Source organism: Meriones unguiculatus, chromosome 2 (genome assembly GCF_030254825.1).
Source record: "Meriones unguiculatus strain TT.TT164.6M chromosome 2, Bangor_MerUng_6.1, whole genome shotgun sequence".
Lineage (NCBI taxonomy): Eukaryota > Metazoa > Chordata > Mammalia > Rodentia > Muridae > Meriones > Meriones unguiculatus.
The window spans coordinates 171,222,802-171,240,157 of record NC_083350.1 but is presented as its reverse complement, the minus strand read 5'-3'; the positions used below and the strand labels follow the sequence as shown (position 1 = coordinate 171,240,157).

At 42.7% G+C, this 17,356-nt stretch overlaps 1 protein-coding gene across 9 annotated transcripts in view; it reads left to right on the top strand.

Moving 5' to 3' along the window:
* Window positions 1-638: 638 nt before the first annotated feature.
* The window catches only part of Veph1 (ventricular zone expressed PH domain containing 1), a 212,399-nt gene continuing 195,681 nt past the window's right edge, over window positions 639-17,356 (top strand). For 2 of the 9 annotated variants that reach the window (XM_060378399.1, XM_060378400.1), the window contains exons 1-2: window positions 655-992; window positions 15,961-16,224. In XM_060378399.1, the coding sequence (XP_060234382.1) occupies window positions 16,087-16,224 (138 nt within the window). In that variant the 5' untranslated portion in view covers window positions 655-992; window positions 15,961-16,086. Of the gene's footprint in view, window positions 993-15,960; window positions 16,225-17,356 lie in introns of all 9 variants that reach the window. The other 7 variants (XM_060378397.1, XM_060378396.1, XM_021634066.2 and 4 more) reach the window with 5 other exon arrangements.

The window sequence follows — 17,356 nt, the reverse complement described above, 5'->3', positions numbered from 1 at the left end:
ACACCTCACTTTCCCCCTCTGCTCTGCCCCAATGCGCTCACCCAATTTGGCTGAAAGCTCTAGAAAGACTCAGAAATATTCTTTGTAGGCAAAATCCTCAGCTCAATAAAGGAAGAAAGACTACTTCATACCTGTTAGGGGGGAGAAGGGCCTGCAGATGTATCAGCCCACTGGGCACCACCAATTCATCGATGCGTTGGAGGTTTTGCAACGCATTCTCCTTAAAAGACACAGATCTATGGAGGCGTGGGGCAGCTTGTAAGGCATCCCCTATGCGTTAAGCCTGAAAGGCTTCCATATTTGGAAGGTAAAGAAAATGAGTTAGCAATTTCAGTGGACACGGGAAGGAACCCCTCTGGCTTAGAAAAATCCCCAGGGATGCTCCAGGGTGGTGTGCAGTGTTCCGCTTAGCAATACTGAGAGTGCAGCTAGCCGGCTGCTCCTTCAGGCGCATTTTGATTGCTACGTGGTATTTTTCTTCTATCATATTTGACTTAAATACTGTTTCATTCCATGACACCCCCCCATCTCTCCCCGCCTCTTTCCTTCGTGCCTGCATAAATGCCCCACCATCTGATATTAACCTAAAACTTCCTTGATTCTTTAAAGTGAGTTATTCATTAACAGAACCTAAATTACTGGTTGGTAGCCAGTCCAATTCTTTCCCACTACAAATCGGCTCAGAGAAACCGCTGGAAATCTACCGAAGAAGTAAGTGAAGCTTCGTGCCAATTGTTAGATCTGAAACAGAAGTTTGGAAAGGGGAGAAAAGTTACTCGTTCGCCTGATACCGCCAGGCGAGTCCACGGGAGGGACTGTAGCGCAGTGCTGGCTTGCCAGCACACAGGGACCTGCCGGCAGCCCAGCCACCTTCAGGACAGGCAGGCGCTGCAGGGCTGCCTCTGAGCATGACCAGGGCCGCAGCTGAAGTGTTCCAAGGATGGAGCATTTGCCTTCTGTTGCCTGCACCTGCCAGTGTCCGGTGCTAGGAGGTATGGCCGTCTTCTCTTCTGTCCTTTTGTTCAGCAAAAACAAAAGCTAATGAAATTAAAGGGCAGCCACTGCGGGGAGGCAAGAAGGGAGAGGGACTGGGAAAGTAGAGCAGAGAAACTTCCAAGGGCTGGCTAATTACACAGAAAAAGTGCATTTAGGAGCGATGTGTGTGACCTTGTGTGTTTTCGTTTCAGTTTTTGTGGTAAGAACATCCACTTCTCTGTGAGTGATTGAAAAACGTCTCTAGGCTCCTAGAAGCAGATAGCTGTGCTGGACTCCTATTGTGTTCATTATTGTTTTGCTCCACACTGTGGTCTTCTTTCCACACTTTCATCTACCTTAAGAAGCTTTTGCAATGAGCAGAGGAACTGTCCCTGCTATTGTTCTTGCAGAAAGCTGAGTAGCATCATTCCAGTCTGTGGTTTGGAAACTCATTGGTGCTGTCCATCATTGCTGCTGTGTACATCTTACAAATCATGTTCTAATTTATCACTTCTTTGGTCTCTCAAATGCACACTTAAATTGTATAATGACCAACAATTGCATTCAATGGCATCCTTTTTAAAAAATTTAAAGATAGGGAACTATTTGGATTGTTCATACAGCAGAGTAATATTGGGAATTTAAATGAAACAATCATATACTCAACACTGAGTGCTCTTCATGGTTTGAGAATTTGGGCATGTTTTCTGGAAAAATAAGCCCAACAGAATTTGAATTTGGATTTTGAAACCAAGATATATGTAGTTCTAGAGAAAATGTGACCTGCCAAGTCAAAAGTTCCAGGTGAAAATGGACATACTATGAAATCATCCTAAAAGGCCACAAAAGTCTCAGCTTTTTGAAATTTGTTAGACTTGACAAGTTACTGCTCATTGCCCACAAATGGAAACACTTCTCCATTTGTGTTCAAAACTTGCAATATTTAAAATTACATGCTCTGAGCTGTTGACTAATAGATGAGAAAACTTATATTTTGTATGTTCTTACAATATGAGTGCTACAAATTTGAACTGTATAAATTCTGACAAAAACCCTGAGGTACGAGTCTCTCAGAATTGTTTGGCATAATCTAGCATCAGAGGCCTTTGGGCCAAGTGAAATGGAGCAACATGTCACAGCAGACGGACGCAGAGCTGCCCAGGGAACAATAGCCATCTGTGGGACGGGCTGAAATATATGCGGGTGTTTCCCATGGGAACGCCTGTAGTCTTTTCACACTGTGTGAAAAAGATGTTCCTTCAAAAGAATCTTTAATCCTTTCTTTCAAGGAAAAAAAATAAAATCTATCTGGAAAATTTATTCAAAGTTTCTTAGCATCCAAATGGGCCTAGGTTAGTCAGTAGGCATTTTTAACTCAGGTAAATTAAGTGAAAATGTTTTGATGCAGTTATGTTGCTCAAAAGATAAACTTGCTATTCTAGAATTTTCTGAAGCAAGAAATCAGTCAGGCCTATTCTAACCTGAGTGGTAAGGTGAAGGCTTGAATTCCTCAGAACATATTGGCTTCCTGAGACAATTACGTTTATCAAAATCTTCCTCTAAAGAGCTTTCTATGTTCTTCAGGAACTAGTCCAACCGTGCCGACTCCTGTGGTTACTTTCATACAGCAGAATCTACAGGCCCATGATGGAGTAAATTATTAATGTATTCCTAAGTGGACAATGAGTATAGGTCACCTTGAAAAGTCCTGGCTCCCTGGAAGGGCATTCTCTTCTGCCCAGTGAACAGCAGGGTGAATATTATACTAATATGGAAAACACAGGTATTTGGATTACCCAACCATGAAGTCTAAGATATACTGCATCCTAGTCTGTTTCTGGTGTGCAAACAAAACCACTGTTAATATTAAGCATGGTGGAAGTAAGAAGGGCCACAGTAAGGCTCCTTCTCCAAAAAATAAGAGTTGCCCCCAAACCCACAGGAATATAGTCAAGCTGGTGAAATATGTGTGATACAAATGAACTTCATTCAAACTTAAGACTGAGGAAAAGTACAACTAAGATACATAAATGACACATATAGAAGGGGGAGAACCCCTGAATTTAGTTAATAGAACCATAAAGTTTTGACTTTTAAAAGGAATGACATAATTATGTGCTAAGGGGAAATTATCTGTAAGAATATAAAAGGCCCAGGGTCTGGTGGCTTAAAGTTTTAATCCACCTACTCAGATACTAAGGCAGGAAGATCGCAAGTTCAAGACCAGCCTCACTTCAGAGTGAGCTCAAAGCCAAGCTGGACAATTTAGTGAGACAGTGACCCAAAACAAAAAGTAAAAAGAAGGCTGAGGACATAGCTCAATGGTAGAGGGCTGTTCTCACTTGCATGAGGTGAGGTTTCATCACCAGTACCCCAGGAACAGAAGAATGCTCTAGAGGACACTTAGCTGCTACTGTTGTTTTATACAGCCTGGGAAGAGCTAATGCACTGCCCAAGCCTTCGCTGTGCTGCCCGTGGCATAGCCGTGACTGGAGACCAGCTGTCTCTAGGTCCCCACACTCTAACCGTTCCTCTTGCATGTCAAATTTCATACCCCATATGCTTAAAACACTTCAGAAACAATGAAGAAAAGTTAAGGATCTCAAAAGTAGCAATCAGAAGAGTAAAGTCTACAGAACTCTATTCTAGTCCATCAAAGTGGGAGACTTCAGTAGTCATAAGCTGGAAAATTACTAAGAAAGATTATCCTTTGGGGTGATGTCTGGCACCTCCATTTTGCCAAGGAACTCTTCATGTGGACAGATCTGCCTATGAGGACAGCATGGAAACCTGACTGAATGTCAAGTGTCTGGGAAGAATTTATGGCATTATTGTCCCAGGATGTTGCTTGTAGCCCCTGATTTACCTTTGTGGGGGGCACTCCTGGAGAGACAGTGTCTAGATCTTTGTCATCCTGAACTTGGATTTACCTGCAGGAAAGCTACCTTCATGATCCAGCTGAAGGAGGGTCTGGTGGCCAAGTGTCCTGCTACAGGCGCAAATTATGGATTAAAAGAATAAAGTCCTTAAAAAAAAATACACCTTGCTATTTAAACAATTAGCGGCTGGGTGAAGTACACACCCATTGAGTCCCAGCACTCTGGAGGCAGAGGCAGACAGATCTCTATGAGTTCAAAGCCATTTACAAAAAAAAAAAAAAAAAAAAAAATTGGGAAGGCTTAGATAATCACACACACACACACACACACACACACACACTTTTGCATGTCAATCGATTAAGCAAGATAAACATTTTTCTGACTCTGCAACAATGCTTAAAAATACAATCCATGATATTTGATCCGTATAGATTGGAACTTCTCAACTTGTGCGTCGTGACCCCTTGGAGGTGGAATGATCCTTTCACAGGGGTCGCATATCAAATATCCTATATATCAGATATTTGTTTACATTATGATTCATAGTAGCAACATTACAGTCAGTCAGGAAGTAGCAACGAAAGAGTTTTCTGGTTGGGGGTCACCAGGACATGAGGAACTGCATTAAAGGGTTGCAGCATTAGGAATGTTGAGAGGCAGTGATGATGGTCACGAACAACCTCCCTGCAAATGGAATGGAAAATTAAGTGTGTGGTTTCAGGGAGCGAGCTTGTTCCTCACTAAGTCCCTGTATCCTAAGGCTTGCACTGGCATAAGTCTAGAGGCAGGGCGAGGGGGTCATTTCTTCCAGGCTGTCACTCTACCCACATAAGGCTCTGTGTTTTGAACTCCTATGTCTCACTGCGTTTCTGGTCCCGCTCGGACCGGCCATCCCATCACCTGCTCCAACCTGGCCTACCTACCAGACAAGCTTCGTGCGTGGCTTCCCCGCCCCCACCCAACCTCAGAAGGGAAAGTGTAGATTTCCACGAACACAGGGCTTTCTGTCTTCTCCGTCCGCAATAGCTCTCGCTTACCAAGAGCCGCCTTTGTGCTTGGAGGTAGCTCTGCCCGGGAGCCAGAGCAGCCAGTCACCTGACCCGCCCCGGGAGCAGCCGGTGGCTTCCGCCGCATTCCTGGAATTCTTCCACGCTGCAAGGGCGGGTGGACAGCTGCGGGGTCAGTGAGCCGCACCGGGCCCGCAGCTTTCCGCCAGTGACAGCAAGTGAGTCTTGGAGGAGCAGCTCGCAGGTTAACTGAGTTTGTGGGGCCAGCTGCGACTCTGCAATGAGCCACTCCACACAGAATCATAACTCTTGTCGCGCCTGGGTTTGTTTTTTCTTTAAGGAAAGTTGTTAGCTTGTCAACTGGTAGCTCCTTAAAAAAAACTGAGGTGAGAGAGTAGACCTCAGAGTTAGGTTCACTTACACATCGAAGGGAGCAAATTACGAGAGACATGAAAAAACGAAGAGTAAAAAGACAATTTAGAAAACAGATTTCTTCTTGGTTTTGGGTGACCTCAGTCACAGCATTTAAAGCAATGAATGGCTCCTGTTCTATATCCACCTGCAGGGTTAAAGGGCATACTGAGAACTGTCTAACCAATTGCTTAGTGCACAGGAAGGATCTGAGTGTGCATATATATGTTCACGCATCTTTTCATGTGCTCACATATGTGCCTACTGAGCGTACACATATAGATCTACTCCCCAGTATTACAATATCTGGAAAGGTAAGCAGTTCGAATTACCCAGATTAGACCGGGCTCTGGCCATGTCTTTGGTTTCAGTTGCAAAATAAACAAGCAGGAGAAACCAGACATCTAAGCAAAACATTGACCAGAAAATAAATAACTGCTTTGCCAATCCTAATTCTGCAAAGTGTCTGTGACTATGAGAGGTCCTGTGAGGGCGTTGTACCTGGCCATCTACTGCTTTCTGCGCTAACTCTGCGACTGTTCTCTCCGCTTTTCATTGCATGTCCTGTCATAATCAAGTTTCTCAAACCGAGGGCAGACTGGGAATAACACTGGAATGTGGCACACACCAGCTCTTGGATGTGTGCTGGGAAAGACGGGGCTTGCATTCACCTCTTGCCTATGGTAAAGGATTGCTTCTCACAGCCTTTATCAAAAGACAGGCAGAGCAGGGAGGTATTTGATCACAGTTCTGTGTGATACAAGAGCTTTCAAACTGAGGACCATAATCTCAGAGTGAACTGTTCGTTTTCTTCTAAGCTTGGGTTTTCTAAGCTTAGGTTTATTGATGCATACATAAACAGCCACATAGAAATCTGACTGGAAAGAAGGGGTCTGTCTAACGCTAACAGACTGAATAGGGAAAGCCAGCAAGGCCTCTCTCCTAAAATCTTTCCTGGACTCTCTGTGCAGCGTTCTTTCTCCTTGTTTTTAGGGCACAGCCCCTTCCAGAGTGAAAGTTTTCCTATCAGAAAAGCTCTTTGAGAGAATTTCCTAGCCAGCTCCAACACAGCAAGGCAAGAGAAGGTTAGAATGATTTCCCTTGGCTCTGAGATTTGCTATGAGGAAAGGGCTTTAGTTTCTGTGACCTACCTTAGAGAAAAAAATTCTAGTTTCTGTGGCTTGCCTTTTGCAGGGAGAGGAGGAGAAATGGAATCAGGAGACAAGAGGACATAAGGTCATACTGAAACTCTATTCCAAGGCAGCTCCTAGCACCTTCACTGTGGGGTAGTATTTTCTTAACCCCAACAGTCTCACTTAACAAGGGGATCTTTTACACATCCACTTTGATCTTTAATATAGCCTGATAGACTAGTCCTGCATTAGTCCCACTTTGCAGATAAGGAAGCATACACAACAATGGCCCTACAACTGCCAAGGGGACAAACCAAACCTAGAATCCCAACCTTTACAAGGTTTCCTTATTCTCAGTTTAGCGCATGTGCATTGAGTGACATCTGTAAATATGCTGGTATCTAAGAAGATGTTGCTCAAATGCCATTTTCTCCGCGGGGCCTTTTGTATCATCTTCTGCTAATGGCAGCCTTCCTCTGACTCTCCTGTACTCACTCACCCTTTTTTAGAACACCTGGGAGACTCATTTCTAGATCATCTCCACACTGCAGACTATTTAATCCAATCACCATCTTAAGGAAGAAGGGCCTCTTTTGGCTTACAGTTGCAGGGGATACAGTAGACCCTGACTGAGAAACGTGAGGAAGCTGAGAGCAATGACTGACTCTGCTCAGCTCTCTTCCTTCGTTTTACTTAGTCTGTAACCCCAGCTCAAAGAACAGGGCCACCCAAGTTTAAAATGGGTGGCCTCAGTGGTCCCTTCGGTTAACCTAATCAAGTTGGTAATCAACAGTAACATCACAAGGCCCAAAGAAGTGTTTTCATATGAAGAAAACTCAAGAATAGGAGAGCAAGTTGCAAGCATGCCTGTGACGCTCCACAGCAGGCATCTATGGCCGCTCCTCTCCGTAGCGTGTACTTCTGCCCCTTTTCAGATCCCACCTCTGATGTGTCCAGAGCAGCTGAATCTCTGAGTGACAGGAAGATATTGTCCAGTGACCGGGGAGAAACTCATTTCTATCCGCTGTCTATATACCTGGCTATTATTTTATCGTGATTATCTCTTGACATGTCTGCAAACTGAAGAAAGGATGTGTTAAAACAAAACAAAACAAAAATACCTCAGGTATAGAACTAACTTAACACCTTTTCAAGATATTAATATTCACCCTTCCTCATTTTCCAGGGTGCAAACTATTTTGGGACACACTCACCCTGTCCCTTCCCCACCTCTTGCTTTGTCACTCCTCCTTTTAAACCCCAGCACTCCTCTTCCTTCTGATTCCCCTGCTCTCTAGCTCTTCTAAACCTTAGGGTATAAACGGGCAAGGATACAGGGAAGAAGAAACAGTCATGTTGGTACTTCCTCACTCTCCCCACACTTTCATTCTTAAATGTTAGTATTATTTACTCTAGGGCAGTAATTCTCAACCCTCCCACTGCTGCCACCTTTTAATACAGTTGCTCACGTTGTGGTGACCCCAACCATAAAATCATTTTCATTTCTATGTCATAACTGTAATTTTGCTACTGCTGTGTGTCATAATGTAAAATTCTAGTAAACAGGATATCTGATATATGACCCCTGAGCAAGGGTCATGCTCACAAGGGTCATGACCCACTGGTTGAGAACCACTGCTCTAGGAGATTCGTTACAGCATGAACGCAGATTGGTTTTCAAGCTTGGAGCCTAACACTAGAGTCTCTGGATTCAAATCATGTCTACATGGTATGGCAAACTATTTAATTGTCTCACAGACCTCATCTGCAAAACGGGGATGATATATCCTGTTATGGTTGTTATAAAAATTAAATAAGTTAACATTTGCCATACTTCTATCTCTGCCTGGCACATAAACAAAGATATTAGGTCTTAAACCATTTTTTAAAATTTTTGTCTTTTATTAAAAATAGATTTTTTTCTCATATAATATGTTCTAATTATGATTTCCCTCCCTCTATACCTTCCAGTGCCTCCCAGCCTTCCCTCCCAGCCTGATCCACTTCCTTTCTGTATCTCATTACAAAAGAATAGGCTTTTAAGGGATAATAATACAACACTACAAAATAAGATTTAATAAGATAAAACAAAAGCTATCACACAGAAGTTGGACAAGACAAACAACAAATATAAAAGAGCCCAAGAGAAGACACAAGAGTCAGAGACCCACTCATTTGCACCTTAGGAATCCCAGAAAAACACCAAACTGGAGGCCATAAAGTAAGGGCGGAGGACCTGGGCAGAACCAGGCAGGTCCTGTGTTTTCTTGGTGTCCACCATCCCTGTGGCTCTGACACTCCTTCTGCCTCCTCATCAACAGAGTTCCATGGGCTCTGAGAGGACAGATTTGGTAGAGACATTCCATTTAGGATTGAGTTTTCCAAGGTGCCTCTCGCTCTCTCCCTCTTTCTCTCTCTGTGGAGAAAGAGACAGTGTATGTGTGTGTGTGTGTGTGTGTATAAATGACAGCTGTTGATCTCTGTATTTGTTTCCGTCTGCTTCAGAAGGAAACCTCTCTGATGATGGCTGAACAAGGCATTGACCTATGAGAATAACGGAATTGTAGACAGGTGGGGGATTCTCTGTGTCCTGGAACCAAACTGGCCTCAAACTTGGAGACCTGCCTGCCTCTGCCTTCGGGCATGTGCTACAATGCCTGGCTCTTTGATTTGATTTGATTTTTTTGACCGGCATTACTTGGCTTTCCCCAGGTTCCTGGGCTATCTTATCTCAGGTTCCTGGTTACCCGAGCAGTGTTGGGTGTGTGTTTACATCTGACTGCAGGGCCCCATTGCTGAAGACAGCTCGCTGAGCATGAAGACGTCAAGCTGTGCTGACATGGAGGCTTCACTCCCGCGTTCTAGCGGAGGAGTGGGCCTTTAGTCGAAAAGTGGTTGGTTACTCCTACAAGCGCTGTACCACCATTGCGCTAGCACAGTGGTTCTCAACCTTCCTAATGTTGTGGCCTCTGAATACAGCTCCTCATGTTGTGGTGACCCCAACCACAAAGTTATTTTTGTTGCTACTTCATAACTGTGAATGTGAATAACTGCATTTCCCAATGGTCTTAGGTGACACATGTGAAAGGGTCCTTAGACCTCCAAAGGAGTCATGCCTCCCCGGTTGAGAGCCACTGCTCTAGCACATCTCACAGGCAGGACACCATTGTAGATCAATGGGTTTGAGGCTGGCTTGTTGTTCGTGTGTCTCTTTTGGTGGAATGCATAGGACCTTCCTATAGCAAAGATCCTAGAACATAGGGGTAAAGCCTCTATGTAGGCACCAGCTTGACTTCCCCATATCAATGAGTTGTATAGGTGTCTTCAGAAATGGGGCTGTCAGTTTTTGGAGAACAACCTAGTGTCTTGGCAATAGGTTGGGTTGAGGATTCCCATGGGACCACTTTGGCAAACAACTCAATTGAATGTAACACAATCTAAGTACGGAAAGCTTTGTTTGTGACAGGAGACAGCCAGATGGACTCCCATCTCAGCTCATCAACCATCCATAATTTTCTGTTCTACCTCCTGTTCCTAACAAAATCTATTTGTACCCTCTAGTCCCTTACTCTATACCCAGTCTCTGCAAGATTGCGGCTTTGTTATCATTGATTTAACAGCTAATATTCATATATGTGAATACATACTGTATTTGTCCTTCTGGATCTGGGATATATCACTCAGAATGATATATTTTTTTCCTAGTTCCATTCATTTGCTTGAAAAATTAACAGCTGGGTAATACCCCATTGTGTTAATGCGCCACATTTTCTTTACCCATTCTTCTGTTGAGAGACATCTAGAGAAAAGATACTATGAACTTAGTTGAGCAAATGCCTTTGTGGTAAGATGAAGCATCCTTTGGGTGTATGTCCAAGAGTGGTATAGCTGAATCTCCAGGTCGAGCAATTTCCATCTTCCTGAAAAGCCACTGTGCTGATTTCCATAGTGGCTGTACAAATTCGTACTCTCACCACAATGAATGAGTGTCCCTCTTACACCCCTTACTTTTCACAAATGACACCTCATCCTTGCCACATGTGCTGTCACTTGTTTTGTTGATCTTAGCCATTCTGACAGGTGAAAGGTGGAAACTTAAAGTGCTTTTGATTTGTATTCCCTGATGGCTAAGGATGTTGAACACTGCCTTAAGTGCTTCTAAGCCCTTTAAGTTTCCTCAGCTGAGAGTTTTCTGTTTGGATCTGTACACCATTTTAAAGTGAATTACTTGTTTCTTTTTGTTTGTTTGTTATCTAGTTTCTAAAGTACTTTATATATTTAGGATATCCGCCCTCTCTCAGATGTACAGTGGTAAAAATCTTTTCCCATCCTGCACCCTGCTCCTTTTTCTGAATGATAGTGTCCTTCTGCCATACAGAAGCTTCTCCATTTCATGAGGTGTCACGTCTAGCTTAGTCTCCATATTAATGGTGTTTTGTTCAAAAGTATTCTTTTTCTTTGTTTGTTTTTTGTTTTTTGAGACAAGGACTCTCTGTGTAGCCTTGGCTATCTTGGATTCTTTCTGTTGACCAAGCTGACCCTGAACTCACAGCAATCCGCCTGCCTCTACTGGTGTGTGTGTGTGTGTGTGTGTGTGTGTGTGTGGTGTTGTTTCTTATCTTAGTATTCCCCTTTTCTAATGACTTTAAGCTATTCCCCACTTTCTCTTCTGTCAAGTTCTGTGTATCTGGTTTTATGTTGAGGTCTTTGATCCACTTAGAGTTGAGTTTTGTACAGGGTAATAAGTATGGATCTATTTGGATTCTGCTATCTGCAGCCATCCAGTTTGACCAGCACCATTTGTTGAGGATGCTGGGGTTTTTGTTTTTGTTTTTGTTTTTTTTTTAGCTTGTGTTCTTCTCAAAGTCCTGAATTCAATTCCCAGTACCCACATGGTGCCTCATAACCAACTATAATGAGAATTAGTGCCCTCTTCTGGCATGCAGGCAGAATACTGTATAAATAATAAATAAATCTTAAAAAAAAAGTATGTCCTTACGATTCTCTGAATTTCCTCAGTGTCTTTTGTTATGTCCAGCTTTTCATTTCTGCTTTTGTTAATTTGAGTCTTCTCTTTCTAACTTTTAGTTAATTTGGAGAAGAGCTTGTCAATATTACTGATTTTTTCAAAGAACCAATCTTTGTTTCATTAATTCTTTGTATTGTTTTTGTTGTTTTGTTTATTTGTTTCTATTTTATTGATTTCAGGCCTGAGTTTGATTATTTCTTACCATCTATGTCTTTGGGTGTGATTTCTTTTCTTTTTTTCTTCTACAGCTTTCAGGTGTGGTATTGAGTTTGTAGTATGAGATTTCTCCAAAATTGTTATGTAGGCACTTAGTTCTATAAACTTGCCTCTTCGAATAACCTTCATTGTGCCCATTTGTTTGGGTATGTTATGTATTCACTTCCGTTCAATTCACTCTACTCAACTCATTCAAGTCAATTGATTTCTTTCTTAATTTCTGCTTTGACCTATTTTTCATTCAGTAGAGATTGCTCAGTTTCCATGAATTTATAATCTGTCTGTTGTTTCTGTTTTTGTTGACATCCAGCTTTAATCTGTGGTGGTCAGACAAGGATCCAGGGAGCTATTTCAATTTTTTTTGTATCTGTTGAGACTTTGTGTCTGAGTATGTGGTCAACTTTGAAGAAAATTGCATGAGGTGCTGAGAAGAAAATATATTTTTGTGTTTGGGTGAAATATCCTGTAAATACCTGTTAGGTCCACTTTGTTTACGATATCTGTTAGCTCCATCATTTCTCTGTTTAGTTTTGGTCTGGTTGACCTGTTTATTGGTAAGAGTGGGGGATTGAAGTCTCTCACTATCAGTATTTGAGGGTGAATATATAATTTAAGCTATAGTAGTATTTCTTTTACAAACTTGGGTGCTTTAAAGTAACAGTTCTTATAGAATAGATAGATAGATAGATAGATAGATAGATAGATAGATAGATAGATAGATAAAGTATTTATTACAATGGCTTACAGGCTATGAGCCAGCTAATCCAGCAATCGCTGCTATGAACAACAGAAGGTCCAAGAATTCAGTAGGTGTTCAGTCCATGAGGCTGGATATCTCAACTTGTCTTTAGTATATGCTTGAATCCTGAAAAAGTAGGCTGCAATGTCCATGAAGGGGTAGACTTGCTAGTGAGAGTAAGAGCAAGCAAGCTGAGAGTGAGGCTTCCTTCCTCCATGTCTTTATCCAGGCCTTCAGCAGAAGGCGTGTCCCAGATCAGAGGTGGGCCTTCTCACCTCAAAGTTTCTGGATTAAAGCTATGTCTTCCCACCTCAAAGATCTAGAAAAGAAGTAGATCTTCCAACCTCACATGATTTAATTAAGCAAAAATCCCTCATATGTGTGCACCGTCATTTTGGGGGTTTAGTAAATTTCAGATATAGTCAAACTGTCAACCAAAATAGTCACCACAATGTTACTGGTCTTCTTATCCTGCAGCTGCTGATATTCTTTTTTTGTTATATATGTGTGGTGTTTGGAATATTATATGCCAAGGAACTTTCCTTTCTGATCTAGTCTATTTGGTATTCTGTATGCTTCTTGTACTTTGACAAGTATCTCTTTATTTAAATTAGGAAACTTTTTTCCCTATGATTTTGTTGAAAATATTTTCTGTGTCTTTGACCTGTGACCTGTGTTTCTTCTCTTTACTCTTATTATTCTTATAGTTTGTCTTTTCATGGTGTTCCAGATTTCATGGATGTTTTGTGCCATGAGTCTTTTAGCTTTAACATTTTCTTTGACCAGCATATCCATTTCTATTCTATTTTTCTTTGATGCCAGAGATTCTCCCTCCCGTGTCTTGGATTCCGACGGTGAGGCTTGCCTCTGTGCTGTTCCCATCCCATCTGGTAAGGCTCTCAAACGTTGCCTTACCAGATTTCCCTCAGTTTGGACTTTCTTTACTGATCTATTTCTACTTTCAGGTCTTGAACGCCTTTATTCATTTCCTTCCACTATCTGTGTTTTCATGTTTCTCTGAGGGGTTCATTCATTTCTTCTTTAAATAACTCTATCACAGTCACATGTGCTGCTTCGAAGTCTTTTTCTTGTGATTCAGCTATGTCGGAATATTCAGGTCCTGATGTGGCAAGATTTCTGGGCTCTAGTGGACACCTATTGTTTTCACACTGTCATTTGGGCATCTGGAGCTGGGAAGACTGTAATCCTAGGTGCTGATATCTGGTTTTGTCTTTGTTGGGTGGCTGTTTTGTTCCTTGGTCTCTCTTTCCTCTCTGGTTCTTAGGAGACTGTGGTGGCTGTGTGTTGCCTGGTAGGAAATTCTTCTGGGGTCCTGATAGGCCTGCCTACTGGGGGTTCCAGGTAAAATGTTTTTCTGGGTTTTGGGAGCTAACGCTTCAGAATAGAGATGAGTTGGTGGTGGTCTGGGCGGGGGGGTCGCGTGAGGGAGGATGTCAGGGTGCTTCATAAGGATCTGTCTAGTTAGTCCCTTGGGAATGAGGTAGAGAATAAGGAGAGGCTACAGCCAAATGTCTGCTTCAGAGCTGGTGTTGAGACTGAGGGATTGGACTTGGAAGAACAGAGGGGGAGATTAAGACCTACAGTTAGCTTACCTGCTTCCCTAGTGTCCTGTAGGTTTCCAGGAGTGCCTGCTAGAGTTAATAGATGGAAACAAAGCAAACAGTTCATGGAGAGAGGTTAGGAGGGGAAGATCTATGGGGACCCACAAGAGAGGGGGACAGAGAAAGAGAAGCTAAAGCAGGTGTTCTATTTCTGGGCTGGGGATGAGGCTGGGGGCCTAGATTTGAAGAAGCAGATGGAGAGGTGAGGATCTGTAGTTAGCCTATGTGCTTCACTGGCTGGAGTAGTTGGAGGTGGGATAAGTAAAGAGCTGGGTGAGAAAGGTTGAGAGGGGAACATCTGTGTACTCCAGTAGAGATGGAGACTCATGATGGAATCCATAGCATGTGATCTGCTGTAGAGCTAGCGATGAGACTTGGGGGTTGGATTTGGAGTAGCTGAGGGAGAGGCGAAGATCTGGTGTGTTAGCCTACCTGTTTCCTGGCCAGAGGGAACCTTATTTTTCTAAAGCTAAAAAGCAAGATAAAAATTGTGCATCAACAGGTAATAATGCCCTTGAAATCATTAAAAATAGCCCATGAATAGTTGAAATACCACAGAAAAATTGACTTGAATACTCATAAAAGATTTGGCTTATATCTAGGTAGCACAGTGACTAGAGAATAAGTGTCTTGGAATTGTAAGATGGCATGCAACATAGAGAGGCTCCCCCACAGCACCAGCTCCCAGGGAGATCTCAGACTATCCAAAGGACCATGGGGCCCTCTCTCTTTCCACTCTCATTCCAAGGAACTCACTCTCACTGCAATGATGGCCGGAATCACCCACTGCTCTTGTTAAGTAATGTACTCTTGGCTCTTACTTTCTGAAAAAGTGGCTGCATTATACATTGCTTCCATGTATGAAGAGAATCCACTTTCCTTGTAAACTGTGATGGAAAGTCCACTCACCTGAGAGCAGGAGGCTAGCCCCACAGTAGCTATAAAGGGACCTCATGGTAGTCATCAAACACCCCTGCCATTAAATGACAACTAAAATATCTACTAGTGCAAACAATCTATGATTTCATTAGTTCTAGAAGAGAACTGAAGAGAATAACCAGGTACCCAACTCATCCCCTTGTTGTATTCACTGTGGACTGTTACCTAGTGGAGAAGTTAAGTGAAATTGTATTATTCCAACTGAGAACAAAAAAAGAAGGATACCTGATCCCAAAGACCTTCCTGTTTAGTCTGCACTGCGATACTATCACATTCAATGTCAGCATTCAAGTTCAATTTTAGTAGATATCTCCCTAGCCCTCATATGGAGGCAAAGTCCTTTATCTCATTTCTATTTGGTTAGAGAGTACACAGCATTAAAGTAAGCAGATAACCTTCTCTCTTGTCGACTGAAGTAAGGAGGACCATGCAGCAAAGAGAGTGAACAAACCTGTGCCAGGTTCTAGAGGAAGGAGCACCAAACCATAGATCTAAGAGATGTTTCCTGTGGGGTTTCTTTCCTTTCCATCCCCACTACTGCTTAATCCCCACAGAATCTGCCTGCAGAGGATCTAGTAAGCACTTGATTATTGTGCCTTTGCTTCTTTGCCTGCCTCATGGAGGAAAGCAGGGTTGGTGTGGAGAAAATACAAATCAGAAGAAAATGTTGCCTTTTTAAAGCTTCAAATTAAACTCTGGAGAAATTTAATTTGATAATCTCGTAATTTCTGATAAAGCTGATAATTTCTCAAAGAAAATAATTTTCCAAGATAAAAGTAAAGAACTCCTCCAAACACCACCGAAGAAGAGTTGAGTACTCTCTGTACATGTTTCCAGTTCTCCCCTCGCCCTTCCCTCCCTCTCCTTGCCCCTCCCCCTCTCTCCCTTTCATGCTCCTCTCTACCTTTCTCCCTGTCCCTCCCTCAACCCCCTGCACCAAGGTCACATTCTGAGCTCACACATCTGCCATTTCTTCACTGTCCATATTCTGTCATTTGTTTCTGTTTCAGAGTCTGAAGAATAATGGCCCTTTGTGGAATATGAAATGTCCCTCCTGCTCCATGGTTTTCTGTTTCTAACCCTGGATAACTGAACATGGCCCTGAGTCCACAGAAAGCCAACTGATCTACTGCAAAATGCACCAGCTTTTCAGATTAGTTTTGGGACAAAAAGATCTTTCAAGAGCTGGGGACCTCTTCTCTTTAGATGATGCTGAAATCGAAGACAGCCTCACAGAAGCTTTGGAGCAGATTAAAGTAATTAGCTCATCTTTGGTAAGTAAATTGTAGACTAGACCTTACAAGTGACCAATCTCAGAGCCAAAGATCATATGCCTCCCCAGGGAAGGGTAAAGGGGAATGGCCAGTGATAAGTGTAATATGTGGTTTAATTGGTATTTAAAAAAAAAACAGCACTGAGCAAGCAAGCAAACCGTTTTCTTAGGCCATTTCTTAGGCTTTTGCCCACTCATGGATACCTGAGTGCTAGAAATCACAAACTAGAGTGGAATTCTCACAAATGGATTCTTTAGAGACTATTTTTACATCCTTGAAATGACACGGAGAAGAGAGGTGTAACAAATTTAAGAAAAGCAGACCTGCCAAGCCGCACAACAGCGTCAGCAAACAAGGCAGGGTGTGCGGTGGAGGCTGAATAATGAAAGAAGGCAGGTGACACCTCTGCCACGCGGGTAAGATGAGACACGGACTGCCAGAGCGCTGCTGCCAGAGATGACAGTTGCCCAGGGCTTGACGATGCTGATTCTGTTTACTTATGCATCACCTCACTCTCTTTAAAACTCTTGCCTTTGCTTCATTTTCTACCCTCCAGTCTCCATTTAATTTAACTCCATTATTAGTCCCAAATATGAGCACATGCTTTTAATACACCAATCAACACCCCCTTCCTTTGTTTTGTCTCTGTGTCAAAATTATATATTCTGAAAACACATCCCAATGCAGAGATATCTGCAGTGCCCAGTGTGACCTGATGTTGACCTTCTTGGTTGGGCTTGGACCTTCCTTGAGATTAGCCCTACTTCAATGACCTGGACCACTAAGTACCTGTCACATCCGTATCCTCACAACTCAATAGTGTTTGCCAACACTTTGCACAGACACCCATTGGGAGGGGGACATTGTGGGACTTGGGACATTGACATGCTCAGATTTCAGGGAAAACAGCCTTCTCCCATAATAAGATCTTTAAACACAGTGCCAGCAAGTGGCAAGGCTTTCTCCACGTGCCTGTCATCATGTTCATTTGCTCTTCACCCTGAATATACCAATTCCCCCACTGGCCAAAGAAACCATTGCCCTAACAGTCTTCTTTGCCCATGTAATATTTTGACAGCAGTTACTTGTTCATATTTTTTCCAGACCATTAATCAACTTGTTCCGATTCAAA